The 22356-nt window shown below is 41.6% G+C and overlaps 4 protein-coding genes across 4 annotated transcripts; all 4 read left to right on the forward strand.

Annotated features, from left to right (window-relative positions):
• The first annotated feature begins 421 nt into the window (after positions 1 to 421).
• LOC125028784 (histidine-rich protein PFHRP-II-like) lies at positions 422 to 1817 on the forward strand. Its single transcript, XM_047618269.1, has 4 exons — positions 422 to 539; positions 651 to 759; positions 882 to 1182; positions 1321 to 1817. Exons 1-4 carry the CDS (start codon positions 422 to 424, stop codon positions 1726 to 1728), a joined length of 936 nt encoding a protein of 311 aa, XP_047474225.1. The 3' UTR covers positions 1729 to 1817.
• Positions 1818 to 3602: 1785 nt separating this feature from the next.
• On the forward strand, positions 3603 to 4595 carry LOC125028785 (cuticle protein 18.6-like). The gene is made up of 3 exons (XM_047618270.1): positions 3603 to 3614; positions 3713 to 4000; positions 4140 to 4595. Exons 1-3 carry the CDS (start codon positions 3603 to 3605, stop codon positions 4503 to 4505), a joined length of 666 nt encoding a protein of 221 aa, XP_047474226.1. The 3' UTR covers positions 4506 to 4595.
• Positions 4596 to 6720: 2125 nt separating this feature from the next.
• LOC125028786 (histidine-rich protein PFHRP-II-like) lies at positions 6721 to 9320 on the forward strand. The gene is made up of 3 exons (XM_047618271.1): positions 6721 to 6751; positions 8642 to 8841; positions 8976 to 9320. The coding sequence occupies exons 1-3, from the start codon at positions 6721 to 6723 to the stop codon at positions 9318 to 9320; spliced, it is 576 nt and encodes a 191-aa protein (XP_047474227.1).
• Positions 9321 to 12705: 3385 nt separating this feature from the next.
• Positions 12706 to 20817, forward strand: LOC125028787 (histidine-rich protein PFHRP-II-like). Its single transcript, XM_047618272.1, has 5 exons — positions 12706 to 12717; positions 12821 to 13072; positions 13223 to 13496; positions 15689 to 15861; positions 20460 to 20817. Exons 1-5 carry the CDS (start codon positions 12706 to 12708, stop codon positions 20802 to 20804), a joined length of 1056 nt encoding a protein of 351 aa, XP_047474228.1. The 3' UTR covers positions 20805 to 20817.
• Positions 20818 to 22356: the final 1539 nt, after the last annotated feature.

The raw sequence follows: 22356 nt of genomic DNA on the forward strand, positions 1-22356 counted from the left end.
GCTGCACCCCAGTGTTCACCTCTGAATATCTTTCTTATTTCTTATGTAAAAAGAAAGGAATCAGCAAAATATTTGATTCATTAAAAAAGAAAAAAAACATATAAAAAACTATTTTGCTCAATTAGAAAAGAGCTTTTATAAATAAGGTGTGTAATGTATAACACACGAGGACTGATGTTTTCCACAATTCAAAGTGATTTTATTATTCCACAAAACACCGTGAAATAAGTGCAGTTCGTTATTGTAATTTACTCCCTTCGAGATTACAGACCGATATAGACTATCATACAGGGATATCTCCGATGTTCTAACAATGTCTTCGTCGTACTTCATGGAACTATGATCAGTTTCGTCTTCTTTTTGCAGTACCTTCTTTGTTTATCTCTGTGACAGCTGATAAGCCTTCTCTTCTCTGAGCTGCATGGTGGAGATGGTCATGGAGGAGAGCTCCGTTTGCCAAGCGATCGACCTTGCCACACCAAGGAATTCCAAAAGAAAGAAGGCATCAAGCGGACTGCCATCCAATTCCCTGCTCTTTAGTTTGGGTTCAAAACTGCATTTGATGAACATCAAACATAATTTGAACGTTAACTTTCTTCTACAAGATGAAGTTGAACATCGGATGTAGTTAATATTTGATTGACTTGCAGTTACGCCCAAAGAGCACTTTGACAAGTTTCCTTTAGGGGGAAACACAAGTGACCTTCAGCGGTCAACGCAGGGGACGCGGCAGCTATATAAAAAGGGCGGCGCTTGCTAGTAAGTCACAACCTTCTCAACCTCAACATGATGCGAAAGGTAGTGACTGTGAGATGGTGCTTTCTGTGACATAGGAAGTTTAAGAAATGGGAAACATGACTCCATTTACCAACGCTATTCTATCTTTACCAACAGGTAGGCTTGGTGCTGGTGGCAGGCGTGGTCGCCCTCGTTTCAGGCGAAATCAGTCACCATGTTAAGAGCTCTCTGCACCACACACTAGATCACCATGCGGCTCCAAAACATCATGTAGCCCCTGTACACCATGCTGTCCCAGTGCACCATGCTGCCCCTGTACATCATGCTGCCTCTGAGCACCATGCTGCCCCTGTACATCATGCTGCCTCTGTGCACCATGCTGCCCCTGTACATCATGCTGCCCCTGTACATCACGGAAAGGGATATGCTCCTGCTTACCCTGATGTAAGTTTTTCCACTTTCTATATATTAGCAATTAGTAGTTTTGGATCACAAGTGCATTGTAACTAGAGTATGATAAGAATATTTTGTATATAAAAAGAAATCTAGGAATATATCTAGGCGATCTCCCACTCTCTTTAGACGCCTCCACACTACGCCTTCGAGCACGCTGTCAACGACGACTACGCCGGCACCCACTTCGGCCACTCGGAGGCTCGCGACGGCTACAAGACGGAGGGCAAGTACTTCGTGCACCTCCCCGACGGCCGCGTCCAGACCGTCACTTACTACGCCGACGAGACTGGCTACCACCCCACCGTCTCGTACGAGGGGACGGCCCACTACGACGCCCACGCAGCCGTCCCTCACCACGCCCCTGCCAAGGCTTACCACGCCCCTGAACCAGTATATCACGCCCCTGAGCCAGCATATCACGCACCTGAGCCAGTATATCACGCCCCTGAGCCAGCATATCACGCACCTGAGCCAGTATATCACGCCCCTGAACCAGCATATCACGCCCCAGTTCTACCCACTTACCATGCCTAAGCTAAAGAAATATTCTTTGTGTATGAAAAGTTCAATGAACATTGTCAATATTTAAAAGATTTTTGTATAATAAAATGAAACTGATGAAATCTGATTATTTGACTCAAACTACCTTATATTTAGTCAAAAGTGTCTTATAGACAAAGTAATTCCAGTTCCTCTAATACATAATAAGACATTTCATAATCGATCCTTCAAGAAAGATGCAAGACTAACCATATCCGGAAAATGCCATGATGTCATGTATGCCTTTTGAGGTATTTCGCACATATGGTTATCCATTAATTTTCACTTTTTATTGCTTCAAAAGATTCAGTTACACAAACATACGCACGCAAACACATACACACACATATACGCGTGTGTATATATATATATATATATGTGTGTGTGTGTGTGTGTATGCGTGTGTCCGTGTATGTAATTTTTTTTTGTCAAATAGCTATTTCAATGCCTTAAAACAGGCCCAGGAAAAATAACTAAGCATCTATCTGGGTGAACCTTTGGTTTAAGAGGGTCTCCATTGAGAAATCAACTGGATGTGTTATAAGAGCTGCATTGCAAATGTCTGTGTATATATATTATCTATACATAGATACTTACATACATAATACTTATATGTATAAATATATGTATATGTGTGCGTGCGTGGACACACACACACACAAACACTCATGCATATGCACTCATATACAAATAACACATACACATGACACACACACATACACACACACATATATATATATACATATAAATTCATGCATACAAACATACAGATCTACCTATCTGTTTATATATATGTGAATTTTCTTATTCATCTTTGTGTACACGTTACTGTATTTGTCTGTGTTCTCTCTCTCTATCTATCTATATATATACTAACATATAGAAATGCAGTCTTAAGTAAACCTTTTGTCAAACTATAACTATATATGTTTGTCCATCTGTCTATCACATAAATTCAATTTGAAATGATTCTCGATAAATTTACGCGCTCTGAAAATTATGACGGGAAAAAGGTTGAAGCTTCTCTGACTGAATTTATTGACTTAAAAGGACCATCAGTCAGACATGCCTGAAAGACTGTACCCCAGTGTTCTCCTCTGAATATCTTTCTTCTTTCTTATGTAAAAAGAGAGGAATCAACAAGAAAACATTTTATCAATTAAAATAAAAATTTTGCATTAAAAGAACTATTTTGCTCGATTAGAAAAGAGCTTTTATAAATATGGTGTGTAATGTATAACACCTGAGGACTGATGTTTTCCACAATTCAAAGTGATTTTCTTATTCCACAAAACACCGTGAAATAAATGCAGTCTCGTTATTGTAATTTACTCCCTTCGAGATTACAGACCGATATAGACTATCATACAGGGATATATCTCCGATGTTCTAACAATGTCTTCGTCGTACTTCATGGAACTATTATCACTTTCGTCTTCTTTTTGCAGTCCCTTCTTTGTTTATCTCTGTGACAGCTAATACGCCTTCTCCTCTCTGAGCTGCATGGTGGAGATGGTCATGGAGGAGAGCTCCGTTTGCGAAGCGATTGACCTTGCCACACCAAGGAATCCCAAAAGAAAGAAGGTATCAAGCGGACTGCCATCCAATTCCCTGCTCTTTAGTCTGGGTTCCAAACTGCATTTGATGAACATCAAACATAATTTGAAAGTTTACTTTCTCCTACAAGATGAAGTTGAACTTCGAATGTAGTTAATATTTGATTGACTTGCAGTTAAGCCCAAAGAGCATTTTGACAAGTTTCTTTTAGGCGGACACACAAGTGACCTTCAGCGGTCAACGCAAGGGGCGCGGCAGCTATATAAAAAGGGCGGCCCTTCCCACTCAGCCACAACCTTCTCAACCTCAACATGATGCGAAAGGTAGTGACTGAGATGGTGCTTTCTGTGACATAGGAAGTTTTAAAAACTGCGGAACATGTTGACTCCATTTACCAACGCTATTCTATCTTTACCAACAGGTATGCTTGGTGCTGGTGGCAGGCGTGGTCGCCCTCGTTTCAGGCGAAATCAGTCACCATGTTAAGAGCTCTCTACACCACCCACTAGATCACCATGCTGCTCCAAAACATCATGTAGCCCCTGTACACCATGCTGTCCCAGTGCACCATGCTGCCCCTGTACATCATGCTGCCCCTGTGCACCATGCTGCCCCTGTACATCATGCTGCCTCTGTGCACCATGCTGCCCCTGTACATCATGCTGCCCCTGTACATCACGGAAAGGGATATGCTCCTGCTTACCCTGATGTAAGTTTTTCCACTTTCTATATATTAGCATTTAGTAGTTTTGGATCACGAGTGCATTGTAACTAGAGTATGATATGAATGTTTTGTATATAAAAAGAATATCTAGAAATATATCTAGGCGATCTCCCACTCTCTTTAGACGCCTCCACACTACGCCTTCGAGCACGCTGTCAACGACGACTACGCCGGCACCCACTTCGGCCACTCGGAGGCTCGCGACGGCTACAAGACGGAGGGCAAGTACTTCGTGCACCTCCCCGACGGCCGCGTCCAGACCGTCACTTACTACGCCGACGAGACTGGCTACCACCCCACCGTCTCGTACGAGGGGACGGCCCACTACGACGCCCACGCAGCCGTCCCTCACCACGCCCCTGCCAAGGCTTACCACGCCCCTGAACCAGCATACCACGCCCCTGCCAAGGCTTACCACGCCCCTGAACCAGCATATCACGCCCCTGAACCAGCATATCACGCCCCAGTTCTACCCACTTATCATGCCTAAGCTAAAGAAGTATTCTTTGTGTACGAAAAGTTCAATGAACATTGTCAATATTTAAAAGATTTGTATATAATAAAATGAAACTGTGAATCTGATTATTTGACTCAAGCAACCTTTTATTCAGTCAAAAGTGTCTTTCAGACAAAAGTAATTCCAGTTCCTATGATACATAATATGAAATTTTAAAATCGATCCTTCAAGAAAGATACAAGACAAACCTTTTCCGGAAAATGCCCTGATGTCGTGTATGCCTTTTGAGGTATTTCGCACAAATGGTTATCCGTTTATTTTCACTTTTTATTGCTTCAAAAGATTCAGTTACACACACATACGCAAGCAAACACACACACACACATATACGCGTGTGTGTGTATATATATATATATGTGTGTGTGTGTGTGTGTGTGTGCGTGTGTCCGTGTATGTAAATTTTTAGTCAAATAGCTATTTCCATGCCTTAAAACAGGCCCAGGAAAAATATCTAAGCATCTATCTGGGTGAACCTTTGGTTTAAGAGGGTCTCCATTGAGAAATCAACTGGATGTGTTTGAAGAGCTGCATTGCAAATGTCTGTGTATATATATTATCTATACATAGATACTTACATACGTAATACTTATATGTATAAATCTATGTATATGTGTGCGTGCGTGGACACACACACACACAAACACTCATGCATATGCACTCATATACAAATAACACATACACATGTGACACACACACATACACACACATATATATACACATATAAATTCATGCATACAAACATACAGATCTACCTATCTGTTTATATATATGTGAATTTTCTTATTCATCTTTGTGTACACGTTACTGTATTTGTATCTGTGTTCTCTCTCTCTATCTATCTATATATATACTGACAAATAGAAATGCAGTCTTAAGTAAACCTTTTGTCAAACTATAGCTATATATGTTTGTCCATCTGTCTATCACATAAATTCAATTTGAAATGATTCTCGATAAATTTACGCGCTCTGAAAATTATGACGGGAAAAAGGTTGAAGCTTCTCTGACTGAATTTATTGACTTAAAAGGACCATCAGTCAGACATGCCTGAAAGACTGTACCCCAGTGTTCTCCTCTGAATATCTTTCTTCTTTCTTATGTAAAAAGAGAGGAATCAACAAGAAAACATTTTATCAATTAAAATAAAAATTTTGCATTAAAAGAACTATTTTGCTCGATTAGAAAAGAGCTTTTATAAATAAGGTGTGTAATGTATAACACCTGAGGACTGATGTTTTCCACAATTCAAAGTGATTTTCTTATTCCACAAAACACCGTGAAATAAATGCAGTCTCGTTATTGTAATTTACTCCCTTCGAGATTACAGACCGATATAGACTATCATACAGGGATATATCTCCGATGTTCTAACAATGTCTTCGTCGTACTTCATGGAACTATGATCACTTTCGTCTTCTTTTTGCAGTCCCTTCTTTGTTTATCTCTGTGACAGCTGATAAGCCTTCTCTTCTCTGAGCTGCATGGTGGAGATGGTCATGGAGGAGAGCTCCGTTTGCGAAGCGATCGACCTTGCCACACCAAGGAATTCCAAAAGAAAGAAGGTATCAAGCGGACTGCCATCCACTTCCCTGCTCTTCAGTCTGGGTTCCAAACTGCATTTGTTGAGCATCAAACCTAATTTGAAAGTTAACTTTCTCCTACAAGATGAAGTTGAACTTCGAATGTATTAATATTTGATTGACTTGCAGTTAAGCCCAAAGAGCATTCTGACAAGTTTCCCTTTAGGCGGACACACAAGTGACCTTCAGCGGTCAACGCAAGCGGCGCGGCAGCTATATAAAAGGGCGGCACTTCCCACTCAGCCACAACCTTCTCAACCTCAACATGATACGAACGGTAGTGACTGGTGCTTTCTGTGACATTTGAAGTTTTAAGAACTGCGAAACACGTTGACTCCATTTACCAACGCTATTCTATCTTTACCAACAGGTAGGCTTGGTGCTGGTGGCAGGCGTGGTCGCCCTCGTTTCAGGCGAAATCAGTCACCATGTTAAGAGCTCTCTGCACCACCCACTAGATCACCATGCTGCTCCAAAACATCATGTAGCCCCTGTACACCATGCTGCCCCAGTGCACCATGCTGCCCCAGTGCACCATGCTGCCCCAGTGCACCATGCTGCCCCTGTACATCATGCTGCCCCTGTGCACCATGCTGCCCCTGTACATCATGCTGCCCCTGTACATCATGCTGCTCCTGTGCACCATGCTGCCCCTGTACATCATGCTACTCCCTGTACATCATGCTGCCCCTGTACATCATGCTGCCCCTGTACATCATGCTGCCCCTGTACATCATGCTGCCCCTGTACATCATGCTGCCCCTGTACATCATGCTACCCCTGTACATCATGCTGCCCCTGTACATCATGCTGCCCCTGTACATCATGCTGCCCCTGTACATCATGCTGCCCCTGTACATCATGCTGCCCCTGTACATCATGCTGCCCCTGTACATCATGCTGCCCCTGTACATCATGCTGCCCCTGTACATCATGCTGCCCCTGTACATCATGCTGCCCCTGTACATCATGCTGCCCCTGTACATCATGCTGCCCCTGTACATCATGCTGCCCCTGTACATCATGCTGCCCCTGTACATCATGCTGCCCCTGTACATCATGCTGCCCCTGTACATCATGCTGCCCCTGTACATCATGCTGCCCCTGTACATCATGCTGCCCCTGTACATCATGCTGCCCCTGTACATCATGCTGCCCCTGTACATCATGCTGCCCCTGTACATCATGCTGCCCCTGTACATCATGCTGCCCCTGTACATCATGCTGCCCCTGTACATCATGCTGCCCCTGTACATCATGCTGCCCCTGTACATCATGCTGCCCCTGTACATCATGCTGCCCCTGTACATCATGCTGCCCCTGTACATCATGCTGCCCCTGTACATCATGCTGCCCCTGTACATCATGCTGCCCCTGTACATCATGCTGCCCCTGTACATCATGCTGCCCCTGTACATCATGCTGCCCCTGTACATCATGCTGCCCCTGTACATCATGCTGCCCCTGTACATCATGCTGCCCCTGTACATCATGCTGCCCCTGTACATCATGCTGCCCCTGTACATCATGCTGCCCCTGTACATCATGCTGCCCCTGTACATCATGCTGCCCCTGTACATCATGCTGCCCCTGTACATCATGCTGCCCCTGTACATCATGCTGCCCCTGTACATCATGCTGCCCCTGTACATCATGCTGCCCCTGTACATCATGCTGCCCCTGTACATCATGCTGCCCCTGTACATCATGCTGCCCCTGTACATCATGCTGCCCCTGTACATCATGCTGCCCCTGTACATCATGCTGCCCCTGTACATCATGCTGCCCCTGTACATCATGCTGCCCCTGTACATCATGCTGCCCCTGTACATCATGCTGCCCCTGTACATCATGCTGCCCCTGTACATCATGCTGCCCCTGTACATCATGCTGCCCCTGTACATCATGCTGCCCCTGTACATCATGCTGCCCCTGTACATCATGCTGCCCCTGTACATCATGCTGCCCCTGTACATCATGCTGCCCCTGTACATCATGCTGCCCCTGTACATCATGCTGCCCCTGTACATCATGCTGCCCCTGTACATCATGCTGCCCCTGTACATCATGCTGCCCCTGTACATCATGCTGCCCCTGTACATCATGCTGCCCCTGTACATCATGCTGCCCCTGTACATCATGCTGCCCCTGTACATCATGCTGCCCCTGTACATCATGCTGCCCCTGTACATCATGCTGCCCCTGTACATCATGCTGCCCCTGTACATCATGCTGCCCCTGTACATCATGCTGCCCCTGTACATCATGCTGCCCCTGTACATCATGCTGCCCCTGTACATCATGCTGCCCCTGTTCATCATGCTGCCCCTGTACATCATGCTGCCCCTGTACATCATGCTGCCCCTGTACATCATGCTGCCCCTGTACATCATGCTGCCCCTGTACATCATGCTGCCCCTGTACATCATGCTGCCCCTGTACATCATGCTGCCCCTGTACATCATGCTGCCCCTGTACATCATGCTGCCCCTGTACATCATGCTGCCCCTGTACACCATGCTGTACCAGTGCACCATGCTACTCCTGTACATCATGCTTCTCCTGTACACCATGCTGCCCCTGTACATCATGCTGCCCCTGTACACCATGCTGCTCCTGTACATCATGCTGCCCCTGTACATCATGCTGCCCCTGTACATCATGCTGCCCCTGTACATCATGCTGCTCCTGTACATCACGGAAAGGGATATGCTCCTGCTTACCCTGATGTAAGTTTTCCACTTTCTATATATTAGCACTTAGTAGTTTTGGATCACGAGTGCATTGTAACTAGAGTATGATAAGAATGATTTGTAAAAAGAATATCTAGGAATATATCTAGGCGATCTCCCACTCTCTTTAGACGCCTCCACACTACGCCTTCGAGCACGCTGTCAACGACGACTACGCCGGCACCCACTTCGGCCACTCGGAGGCTCGCGACGGCTACAAGACGGAGGGCAAGTACTTCGTGCACCTCCCCGACGGCCGCGTCCAGACCGTCACTTACTACGCCGACGAGACTGGCTACCACCCCACCGTCTCGTACGAGGGGACGGCCCACTACGACGCCCACGCAGCCGTCCCTCACCACGCCCCAGCCAAGGCTTACCACGCCCCTGAACCAGTATATCACGCCCCTGAGCCAGCATATCACGCACCTGAGCCAGCATATCATGCCCCAGTTCTACCCACGTATCATGCCTAAGCTAAAGAAGTATTCTTTGTGTACGAAAAGTTCAATAAACTTTGTCAATATTTAAAAGATTTTTGTATAATAAAATGAAACTGTGAATCTGATATTTTGACTCAAACAACCTTTTATTCAGTCAAAAGTCTCTTATAGACAAAGTTATTCCAGTTTCTCTAATACATAATGTGACATTTTATAATCGATCCTTCAAGAAAGATACAAGACAAACCATTTCCGGAAAATGCCACGATGTCAAGTATGCCTTTTGAGGTATTTCGCACATATGGCTATCCGTTAATTTTCGCTTTTTATTGCTTCAAATAAAAAGCACACACACACATACGCGTATGTGTGTATATATATGTGTGTGTATATGTGTGTGTGTGTGTCCGTGTATCTAAAATTTAAGTCAAATAGCAATTTCCATGCCTTAAAAAAGGCTCAGGGAAAATATCTAGGCATCAAATTGGGTGAACCTTTGATTTAAGAGGGTCTTCATTGAGAAATCAACTGGATGTGTTTGAAGAGCTGCATTGCAAATGTCTGTGCATATATTATTTATACATAGATATTATCATTACATACGTAATACTTATATATGTATAGATCTATGTATATGTGTGTGTGAATGCACACACACAAACAAACATACTCATGCATATGCATTCATATACACATAACACATACACATAAACACACACACATACACACACATATATATACATATGAATATATGCATACAAACATACAGATCTACCTATCTGTTTATATATATGTGAATTTTCTTATTCATTTTTGTGTACACGTTACTGTATTTGTGTCTGTGTTCTCTCTCTCTATATATATATACTAACATATACAAATGCAGTCTTAAGTAAACTTTATGTCAAACTATAGCTATATATGTTTGTATATATATCTATTACATAAATTCAATTTGAAATTATTACCGATCAATTTACGCGCTCTGAAAAATATGACGGGAAAAAGGTCGAAGCTTCTCCCAGTCTGACTGAATTTATTGAATTAATTTCTTATGTAAAAAGAAACGAATCAACAAGAAAGCATTTAATTAATTAAATTTTTAAAAATGTATAAAAAAATAACTATTTTGCTCAAACATGAAGATTGGATGTTTCCCAAAATTTAAAGTGGTGATTTTGTTACTCCACAGAGCACTGCGCAATATGCATAGTCTCGCTATAGTAATCTACTACCTTCGAGATTTCAGACCGGGATAGACTTTCATACAAGGGATATCTCTGATTGTTGTTGCCTCTTTTTCATCAACTATTATACATTATCTCCTCAGTGTCTGATATAATCTTTACAGTTCATACTAGTCATATTCCTCTCACAGATTTACTCTTCAAACTTGTATCAATTAGATAAGATAAATGTGAGGAAAAGTTCACATCTTTTTAGAAAATTTACACATTATTTATTACCTGAAAAAATATTAGATAGCTAAAATGTAAAGCCAATCACATAAATTGATATGCCAATAATATAATTTCTGAGTTCATTATAATCCAATACAATAATTTTACCACCTTGAATATCCATCTTTTAGTTTTAACAAATACCTTGCCGCTTTACTCTAAATGCTAACATGCAAACAACTACCAATTGTCAATTTAAGCAAGCTGTTATTGATTATGAAATTAAAGCAAACAATGTCAATGCCTAAAATGGATATAAACAATAAGTAAAAGAATTCCTTTCTCCACATACAATTATTGAAATCATAAGAATATTAGTAAACAAATTGAATTACATAAAATAGTGAAATTATATTTAAGCAAGATGAACTACTTATAGCAAGCAATGTAATGTCCTTATACAATTACTAACTTAAACTTAAATAAATGAGTAAACTTAAAATATGGACAGAAAATATCTTATACTTAATCAGGCAATCATTATACTAAATTAATTTCTTTAAGCAGTAACTAAATCAAGCAAATACTTATCCTAGAAAATACTGATACATACATTATGCAAACACAAAATTATTCTTACGCTCCGCTGGAAATTAATAATCTTCATCACCGTTAAATCACACTTCCGTAGAGCTGAGATCTCTTAAAAGTCATTCATTAATTCCTCACTTTCTAAACTAACTTAATATATCCTTACACTTAAAATTCAAATCTTTATGTATTCAATTATATCATTCTTCAATCTTGACAATCAAATCTATAATTATTCCATTATGTAATTCTTACTTCCAAAATTAACTTAATCAAATACAATTCTTGGTCTATTATATAGCCACACATAAATCAAGAAATAATCCCTAATACTACTTAATCCACATTATCCATAGCACATTCCCGTCCACTATGTTCCCTCAAGATAAGCCACTAAATCACTTCAGCCGGACTTACCAAGGTGTGCCACAAAAGTGACATGGCTACTGGATGCTACTCCGAAATCTAATCTGCCGTTTGTCTATCACTAACCATCTTTTATTTGCGATATGGGAGCCCATCCGGCCACACAACCTTAATAAAATCATGAATATAATATAATTTATTTTCACTAATTTGAAAGATACCCGGCCAGGACTTTCCTGTGTCCCAGCAAATTTTCAACACTGTATTTATCACTTTAAACTTTTCTACCTGCCAGAAAATTTTCTTTTCATGTTCCCAGACTGGTGTGTTATAATATATATAGTGATCGCTTCAAACTAGTTATTGTTTCTGAACTCGTGACTTCTTTTTGCTTCTGTTAGTCCGTCACGTGGCGTCACTTTGTCACAGATGTTTTCAACACTTTGACGTCATGGTGCGCCTCTATTTTTTGTATCTGCGTCATGTCCCGTTGACCACATCTTTTGTCTGGAGTCCGCTCGAATCCTCGCAATGTTATTTCATTTTTGATGTCTCTTCCCGGCTTGTTTGTTTCACCCGTTGATGTAGTATCCGCTTAGCCCTCGCGTTGTCCACGTGATAATGCCTTCGTGTGTCTACGACATGATGTCCCAACAATGTTTTCGTCGTACTACATGGAACCATGATCATTTTCGTCCTGAGTTTGTAGTCCCTTCCTTGTTTATATTTGTGACAGCTGATAAGACCTCTCTTCTCTCAGCTGCACGGTGGAGATGATCATGGAGGAGAGCTGCGTTTGCCAAGCGATTGACTTTGCCCCACGAAAATTCCAATTGCATTTGATGAATATCAAACATAATTTGAAAGAGCTTTCTCCTGCATGAAGTTGGACCTCGAACGTAGTTAATATTTGATTGACTAGAACTTAAGCCCAAAGAGCATACTGAGAAGTTCCCTTTAGGCAGACACAAAAGTGACCTTCAGCAGTCAATGCAAGCGGCGCGACAGCTATATAAGAAGGGCGGCACTTCCCACTCAGCCACAACCTTTTCAACCTCAACATGATGCGAAAGGTAGTGACTGAGATGGTGCCTTCTGTGACATATGAAGATTTAAAAACTGTAGAAATTGTTGACATGTTGACATTTACTAACGCTTTTCTATCTTTACCAACAGGTAGGCTTGGTGCTGGTGGCAGGTGTGGTCGCCCTCGTTTCAGGCGAAATCAGTCACCATGTTAAGAGTTCTCTGCACCACCCAATACATCACCATGCGGCTCCAAAACAGCATGTAGCCCCTGTACACCATGCTACTCCTGTACATCACGCTACTCCTGTACACCATGCTGCCCCTGTACATCATGCAGCCCCTGTACATCATGCTGCTCCTGTGCATCATGGAAAGGGATATGCTCCTGCTTACCCTGATGTAAGTTTTCCACTTTCTGTATATTAGCATTTAGTAGTTTTGGATCACGAGTGCATTGTAACTAGAGTATGAAAAGAATGGTTTTGTATATAAAAAGAATATCTAGGAATATATCCCGATAATGCTGTGGCGATCTCCCACTCTCTTTAGACGCCTCCACACTACGCCTTCGAGCACGCTGTCAACGACGACTACGCCGGCACCCACTTCGGCCACTCGGAGGCTCGCGACGGCTACAAGACGGAGGGCAAGTACTTCGTGCACCTCCCCGACGGCCGCGTCCAGACCGTCACTTACTACGCCGACGAGACTGGCTACCACCCCACCGTCTCGTACGAGGGGACGGCCCACTACGACGCCCACGCAGCCGTCGCTCACCACGCCCCTGCCAAGGCTTACCACGCCCCTGAACCAGCATATCACGCACCTAAGCCAATATATCACGCCCCTGAACCAGCATACCACGCCCCTAAACCAGCATACCACGCCCCTGAACCAGCATACCACGCCCCTGAACCAGCATATCACGCACCTGAGCCAGTATATCACGCCCCTGAACCAGCATACCACGCCCCTGAACCAGCATACCACGCCCCTGAACCAGCATATCACGCTCCAGTTCTACCCACTTATCATGCTTAAACTAAAGAAGTATTTTTTGTGTACGAAAAGTTCAATGAACATTGTCAATATTTAAAAGATTTGTATATAATAAAATGAAACTGTGAATCTGATTCATTGACTCAAGCAATCTTTTATTCAGTCAAAAGTGTGTTTCAGACAAAATAATTCCAGTTCCTATAAAACATAATATGATATTTCATAATCGATCCTTCAAAAAAGATATAAGACAAACCATTTCCGGAAAATGCCATGATGTCATGTATGCCTTTTGAGGTATTTCGCACATATAGTTATCCGTTTATTTTCACTTTTTATTGCTTCAAAAGATTCAGTTCCACACACAAACGCAAGCAAACACAGACACACATACGCATGCAAACACACACACACATATACGCGTGTATATATATATATGTGTGTGTGTGTGTGTCCGTGTATGTATTATTATTTTTTTTTTTTTTGTCAAATAGCTATTTCCATGCCTTAAAACAGGCCCAGGAAAAATATCTAGCCATCTATCTGGGTGAACCTTTGCTTTAAGAGGGTCTTCATTGTAAAATCAACTGGATGTGTTTGAAGAGCTGCATTGGAAATGTCTGTGTATATATATTATCTATACATAGATCGTTACATACGTAATACTTATATATGTATAAATCTATGTATGTGTGCGTGCGTGCACACATACACACTCATGCATATGCATCCATATACACATAACACATACACATGAACACACACACGCATATATATACATATAAATACATGTATACAAACATACAGATCTACTTATCTGTCTATATATATATGAATTTTATTATTCATTTTTGTGTACACGTTACTGTATTTGTGTATTATATCTCTCTATATATATGCTAACATATACAAATGCAGTCTTAAGTAAACTTTTTATCAAATTATAGCTATATATGTTTGTCTATCTGCCTATCACATAAATCTAATTTGAAATGATTACCGATCAATTTACGCGCTCTGAAAAATATGACGGGAAAAAGGTTGAAGCTTCTCCCAGTCTGACTGAATTTATTGCATTAAAAGGACCATCAGTCAGACATACCTGAAAGGCTGCACCCCGGTGTTCACCTCTGAATATCTTTCTTATTTCTTATGTAAAAAAAAAAAAAAAAAAAAAAAAAAAGAATCAATAAGAAAACATTTTATAAATTACATTTTTAAAAATGCATAAAAAATAACTATTTTGCTCAAACATGAAGACTGGATGTTTCCCAAAATTTAAAGTGGTGATTTTATTACTCCACAGAATACTAAAATACGCATAGTCTCGTCATTGTAATCTACTACCTTCGAGATTTCAGATCTGTATAGTCTTTCGTATAAGGGATATCTCTGATGTCCTAACAATGTCTTCGTCGTACTACATGGAACCATGATCATTTCCGTCCTGATTTTGTAGTCCCTTCTTTGTTTATGTCTGTGACAGCTGATAAGACCTCTCTTCTCTGAGCTGCACGGTGGAGATGATCATGGAGGAGAGCTCCGTTTGCCAAGCGATCGACTTTGCCCCTCGAAAATTCCAAATTGCATTTGATGAACATCAAACATAATTTGAAAGAACTTTATCCTGCAAGAAGTTGGAGATCGAGCGTAGTTAATATTTGATTGACTTGCAGTTAAGCCAAAAGAGCATTCTGAGAAGCTTCCTTTAGGCGGACACACAATTGACCTTCAGCGGTCAACGCAAGGGGCGCGGCAGCTATATAAAAAGGGCGGCGCTTGCTAGTAAGTCACAATCTTCTCAACCTCAACATGATGCGAAAGGTAGTGACTAAGATGGTGCCTTCTGTGACATATGAAGTTTTAAGAAATGGGAAACATGACTCCATTTACCAACGCTATTCTATCTTTACCAACAGGTAGGCTTGGTGCTGGTGGCAGGCGTGGTCGCCCTCGTTTCAGGCGAAATCAGTCACCATGTTAAGAGCTCTCTGCACCAACCACTACATCACCATACGGCTCCAAAACATCATGTAGCCCCTGTACACCATGCCTCCCCAGTGCACCATGCTGCCCCTGTACACCATGCTGCCCCTGTATACCATGCTGCACCTGTACACCATGCTGCCCCTGTACACCATGCTACTCCTGTACATCACGGAAAGGGATATGCTCCTGCTTACCCTGATGTAAGTTATACTTTCTTAAATACCTTCTATCGAAACAAAGAGTTATGTCACCGAAAATGAAAAATATGTCACGTAACACCATATCCACTCTCTATAGACGCCTCCTCACTACGCCTACGAGTACGCTGTCAACGACGACTACGCCGGCACCCACTTCGGCCACTCGGAGGCTCGCGACGGCTACAGGACGGAGGGCAAGTACTTCGTGCACCTCCCCGACGGCCGCGTCCAGACCGTCACTTACTACGCCGACGAGACTGGCTACCACCCCACCGTCTCGTACGAGGGGACGGCCCACTACGACGCCCACGCAGCCGTCCCTCACCACGCCCCTGCCAAGGCTTACCACGCCCCTGCTAAGGCTTACCACGCCCCTGCCAAGGCCTACCACGCACCTGAACCAGCATATCATGCCCCAGTTTTACCCACCTATCATGTCTAAGACAAAATGCTTTTTTCTTGTGTACGAAAGGTTCAGTGAACATTGTCAATATTTTAAAGACTTTTGTATAATAAAATGAATCTTTGAATCTGATGTTTTGATTCAGACAACAACCATCTAATTTGCCTAAAGTTTCCTTGAGGCAAAGAATTCCAGTCCCTGTAATGCATAATATGACATTTCATAATGTAAGATGTCTTTTCACTGAAATCGATCTTTAAGTAAAGATACAAGACGTATACTATTTCCTGAAAATGCCAAGTGATATGTTTTATAGGTTTTCCACACATATCATAGTTATCCGTTTGAAACGGTTTAGCTACACACATACATGTACATATTTGAATATATATGTGTATATGTCTCAAGAGATCAAAAGAAGAAAAAAGTTTAGTCAACTAGCAATTTACATGCCTTAAAACAGGCTTGGGAAAAATATCTAGATATCTAGGTGGGTGTTTCTTGGTCAGGGTGATGTGAAGCGATGGTGCGGTAGCCTAGTGTTAAGTGCTTACATGCCTTCTCGCTTGCAGCTGCCACCGCCGGCTGACTCTGCATGAGCCTCCCCATTCAGTTCACAGCCGTTCCATCATCGAGACTTCTGCAATGTCTCCTTGTGGCCACCCATGGAAAGTGGGTACCTTGTGGGCCCAGGCTAAACTATGGGGGATCTCCAAGTAACTGGAGGCCTTAGAGGTATGGAGTCTTGGCCTACCGGCATGTGGACATGCCTTGGCTCCATACCAACTCCTGCCCCTCAGCCCCATGGGCACAATGGGTGCCTCGGGGGAGGTGGGCCTTGCCAGTCCTCCACCCCCCAGATAAAATTCTCCTGCAACTAATCACATAAATGGAAATGCTGGGGGAGGGGTACTGCCCCTCTTACCCAGTAAGTGAGGCGGGCTGTGGGTCCAGTTGGAAGGGCGACTGCTGGGGCGTCGCCAACCCAGTGTGAGGCTTGTGAGGCAAAGACCTAGGGAACCTTACAGGCGGACGTTGGGCTTCACAGCCTGCCACTCCCATTAATAAGGGGTACCGTCAACAGGGTTGGCAGAGGCGGCGTCTACACGAAGCGACCGCCCGAGGCTTAACCTCAGACGATCTGTTCGGGTAGAAGCTTGGACCATCCGGCCCTTGCGGCAGGATGAACGGTTACCCCTGCTATCGAGGGAACTGAAGCAGTTGGGAGTTGAGGTAGATGCACTCTCGCAGGTGAGAAGACCTGGCAGCGGCACGATCAGTATGGGTGGGTACAGCAACTACTGGTCGGGCGATGGTTATCATCTCATCATCAGGGGGTAGCCATTGCCATCTCCAGCCGACTTTTGACTTCGTGTCTCTAATTACTGTGAACTTATGATTTGAGAAAGACTTCATTAAGAAATTAACTAGGTGTTTCGGGAGCTGCATTACAAAAGTCTATATATATTTGTAGCGCCCTCTGGGAACCACTCAAATATTTCATCCAGATGGGTACTATCTGTTATTTCCAAGGTGTGGTTTCTCCAAAAGTTATCTTTAGAATCCACACCATAAAAGAAGAAGAATCGTACAGGGTATTTATGATCTAATTTCAGCCTTAGAGGTAACTGAGAGAAGGGGTAATATCAAAACACTTAATGAGCTTACAAATCTTAGTTGACATTATGAATCATAAATCATTACTCTTTTACAATATAATAAACATACATTTACCAAAATGTCCAGGTACTCCAACCTGTCACTCTTTACACAAGTTGTTCTTCGCAGCTTTCTTCTTTCCTTTTCTTCATCCATTTCCTGGGCTCCCAAAAGATGTTATTTTCTTTCATTCTTGTGCACAGCAGCACCAGGAACAAATAAATCCAATCTTCAGCAAAACCAAATAAAAACAAAACAAAAACTTAAAAAACTAAAACCATAAAAAAATAAAAACATAAACCCATTCGCTTTGAATGGGTTTTAAATGCTTAATAATAATGAGTGAGACACATCGGGATGTTGTTCAGTGCCATGTGCCAGCCTCGAGCTCGGATATTTCACGATAATCTATAAGACTTTCAGGCTGGTGTATGGCACTCTTCTCTGATCTCTCTCTCTCTCTCTCTCTATTATTAAAGCAATAGTATCAGGCTTTAGTACTGTATATATTTCAAAATTTAAAGTCTACTCAGATCACATATAGTACAAACATATAGTTCTTCTTAACTTATACATGCATAATTTTCATGAATTTTTCAATAACAAAAATAGTACATATTGTTTTCTTTATCAAAATATCAATTGTACAACCTTAATTTAACGGTACTATTGACATATAACAGTGTACCCTTTAAATAAAGAGAATGTATGGTGGTGTAACAAAAAAAGAAAATTAGTACTTTGTAGGGTAGACTATTATATTTTACAATTTCCTAATCTTAATAAAAAAAAATAATATAGAAATATATAAACTTTATGTAAAACTAATAAAATAGTGTCATCTTTCTAGAAAAATACTTAAGTACTTTCTATGTTACATAGCTAAAGACAAAAAAACTGAGGTGTGTTTATATAAGTAATACATATGCATAAAGATCAAGTGAGGTATATACAGGGTGGTTTCTAGACGATTTTTTGGGTCATTCTAACTTCACCTCCCTTGTGCTCATTACATATTACATATATATATATATATATATATATATATATATATATATATATATATATATATTCATCTTGTGTTCGTGTTCCTGTGTTTCTGTTCTACATCTATATATATACACATGTGTATGTATGTGTATATATATATATATATATATATATATATATATATATATATACATATATATATACACGCATATACATAAGCAGTCTTAATTAAGCTATCTACCAATCTATAGTTATATATGTCTATCTACCATCACATTTCACACACCCACACATTTAATTAGAAATGATTACCGATCAGTTTACATGCCCTGAATATTACGGAAAAAAGTTGAAGCATCTCCCAGTCTGACTGAACTTGTTGAAACAAAAGGACCATTTAATTATCTCGTCTGGTGTAAAGAGAAAGAGAACAACAAGAAAATAGGATTAGATGAAGTTTTTGTAAACAGGGTGCGTAATAAGTAACATAAGAGGCTTGGATGTCCTCCAAAATTTAAAGTGATGATTTGATTATTGAAGAGGGCACTGTGCTATGTGCGTGGTCTCGTCACTAATTTGCTACCTTCTACATAATAGACCTTTATAGACTATTACATAAGGTTTATATCTGTCCCGATAATGTTCTCGTAGCATTAGACTGAACCTTAGTCATTTTCGTTTATTTTTTGTGGTCCGCTCTTTGTTTATCTTTGTGACAGCTGATAAGACTTCCCTTCTGTGGGCTGCACGGTGGCGATGATCATGGAGGAGTGCTGCTGTGGCGAAGCGATCGACTTTGTCACGCGAAGGAATTTTAACAGAAACAAGGTATCAAGTGGACTGGCATCTGGTTCCCTGTTCTTTAGATAGGGTTTGCAAAATGCATTTAATAGATATTTAGATATGGTAGCAAGCAAACGTAGTTTGTATATTAGCTTTCTCCTGCAAGATGAAATTGGACTTCGTATGAAGTTGATATTTGATTGACTTGGTAAGTTTTCCAACAGAAGTGACCTTCAGCGGTCAACGCAAGCGGCGCGGCAGCTATATAAAAAGGGCGGCACTCGCCAGTAACTCACAATCTTTTCAACCTCAACATGATGCGAAAGGTAGTGACTGTCAGCCGGTGCTTTCCGTGAAGTTTTAAAAAACTGGGCAAGATGTTGACTATTTATCAATGGCATTCTATCTTTACCAACAGGTAGGCTTGGTGCTGGTGGCAGGCGTGGTCGCCCTCGTTTCAGGCGAAATCAGTCACCATGTAAAGAGTTCTCTGCACCACCCACTACATCACCATGCGGCTCCTCTACACCATGTATCCCCCATACATCATGCTACCCCTGTCCACCATGCTGCTCCTGTGCATCACGGAAAGGGATATGCTCCTCCTTATCCTGATGTAAGTTTCCACTTTCTATATATTAGCATATAGTAGTTTTGGATCACGAATACATTGTACCTAAAGTGGGATGAAAATGGTTTTGTAGATAAAACATTATCTAAGAATACATACCGATAATGCTGATGCATCTCCCACTCTCTTTAGACGCCTCCACACTACGCCTTCGAGCACGCTGTCAACGACGACTACGCCGGCACCCACTTCGGCCACTCGGAGGCTCGCGACGGCTACAAGACGGAGGGCAAGTACTTCGTGCACCTCCCCGACGGCCGCGTCCAGACCGTCACTTACTACGCCGACGAGACTGGCTACCACCCCACCGTCTCGTACGAGGGGACGGCCCACTATGACGCCCACGCAGCCGTCCCTCACCACGCCCCTGCCAAGGCTTACCACGCCCCTGAACCAGCATACCACGCCCCTGCCAAGGCTCACCACGCCCCTGAGCCAACATATCACGCCCCAGTTGTACCCACCTACCATGCCTAAGATTACATGAATACTCCTTGAGTACGAAAGTTCAATTAACATTGTTAATATTTGAAAGACTTTTGAATAATAAAATGAAATTTTCAAACTGATTCTTTGATTCAAACAACAACCGTCTATTCAACCGAAATTCTCTTTTAGGCAAAGCTATTCCAGTTCCTATAAAACTGTACATAATATGGCATTTCAGGATGTAGGGTACCTTTTCACTAAAATCGATCCTTCATGAAAGACACAAAACGTATGCCGTTCCAGAAAATGTCATGATTTGATGTATGGTTTTTGAGGTATTCCTCACATATGGTTATCTCTCTATTTCAATTTTTTATTACTTTAAAGAGGTTCAGTCAACTATACATACGTACATATATATATATATATATATATATATATATATGTATATTCGAAAAGATAGATAAATATATGTATCTATATGTGCGTATGTGTGTAAAAAGAGCGAGAAGGGTAGATTAAGATTTCATTTGAAAAGTTTTGTCAAATAACAATCTACATGCCCTAAAACAGGCATGGTAACATAGCTAAGCATCTGTCTTAGTAAACTTCTGATTTAAGACGGCCTTCGTGAAGACATTAACTATATTTGCTTGAGGGGCTGCACTACAAACGTTTCTATATGCCAGTACATAGATAGATACATACGCGCACGCACACACATAAACACACACACATATATATTTATGCATATATATATATATACATATACATATATATGTGTGCTGTGTGTGTGTGTCCGTGTGCATATATACACATATATAAATGTATATACATACATACATATATACATATAAGTATACTTACATATATGTATATATATATATATACATATTCGGAATATCTTTTCATTTCTTCTCATGTAAAAGAAAGGAAACACGAAAATAGGATGTGATTTATCGTGAAAAAGTTGCAGTATGTAAAAAAAAAAAAAAAAAAAAAAAAAAAAAAAAAAAGCTGCTCAATGGCGAAGTGAACGACCTTGCCACAGGAAGGAATTCCAGCAGAACGAAGGTATCAAGTGGAAAGCTCTTCAGTCCGGATTGGTCAATTGCATTTGATGAATATTTAGATGTAATAGCAAGCTAGCATGATTCGAATGATAACTTTCTAATGTAAGAAGAATGGGGAGAAGTCGAGATTTGATTGACTTATAATTTTGATAAGTTCCCTTCAGGTGGATACAACAGAAGTGACCTTCAGCGGTCAACGCAAGCGGCGCGACAGCTATATAAAATGGGCTGCACTTGCTAGTAAGTCACAACCTTCTCAACCTCAACATGATGCGAAAGGTAGTGATTGTGAGATGGTGCTTTCTGTGACATTTGAAGTTTTAAGAACTGGGAAACATGTTGACTTTAATTTACCAACGCTATTCTATCCTTTCCAACAGATAGGCTTGGTGCTGGTGGCAGGCGTGGTCGCCCTCGTTTCAGGCGAAATCAGTCACCATGTTAAGGGTTCTCTACACCACCCACTACATCATCATGCTGCTCCACTACTTCATGTAGCCCCAGTGCACCATGCTACCCCCGTGGTC

This window comes from Penaeus chinensis, chromosome 9 (genome assembly GCF_019202785.1).
Source record: "Penaeus chinensis breed Huanghai No. 1 chromosome 9, ASM1920278v2, whole genome shotgun sequence".
Lineage (NCBI taxonomy): Eukaryota > Metazoa > Arthropoda > Malacostraca > Decapoda > Penaeidae > Penaeus > Penaeus chinensis.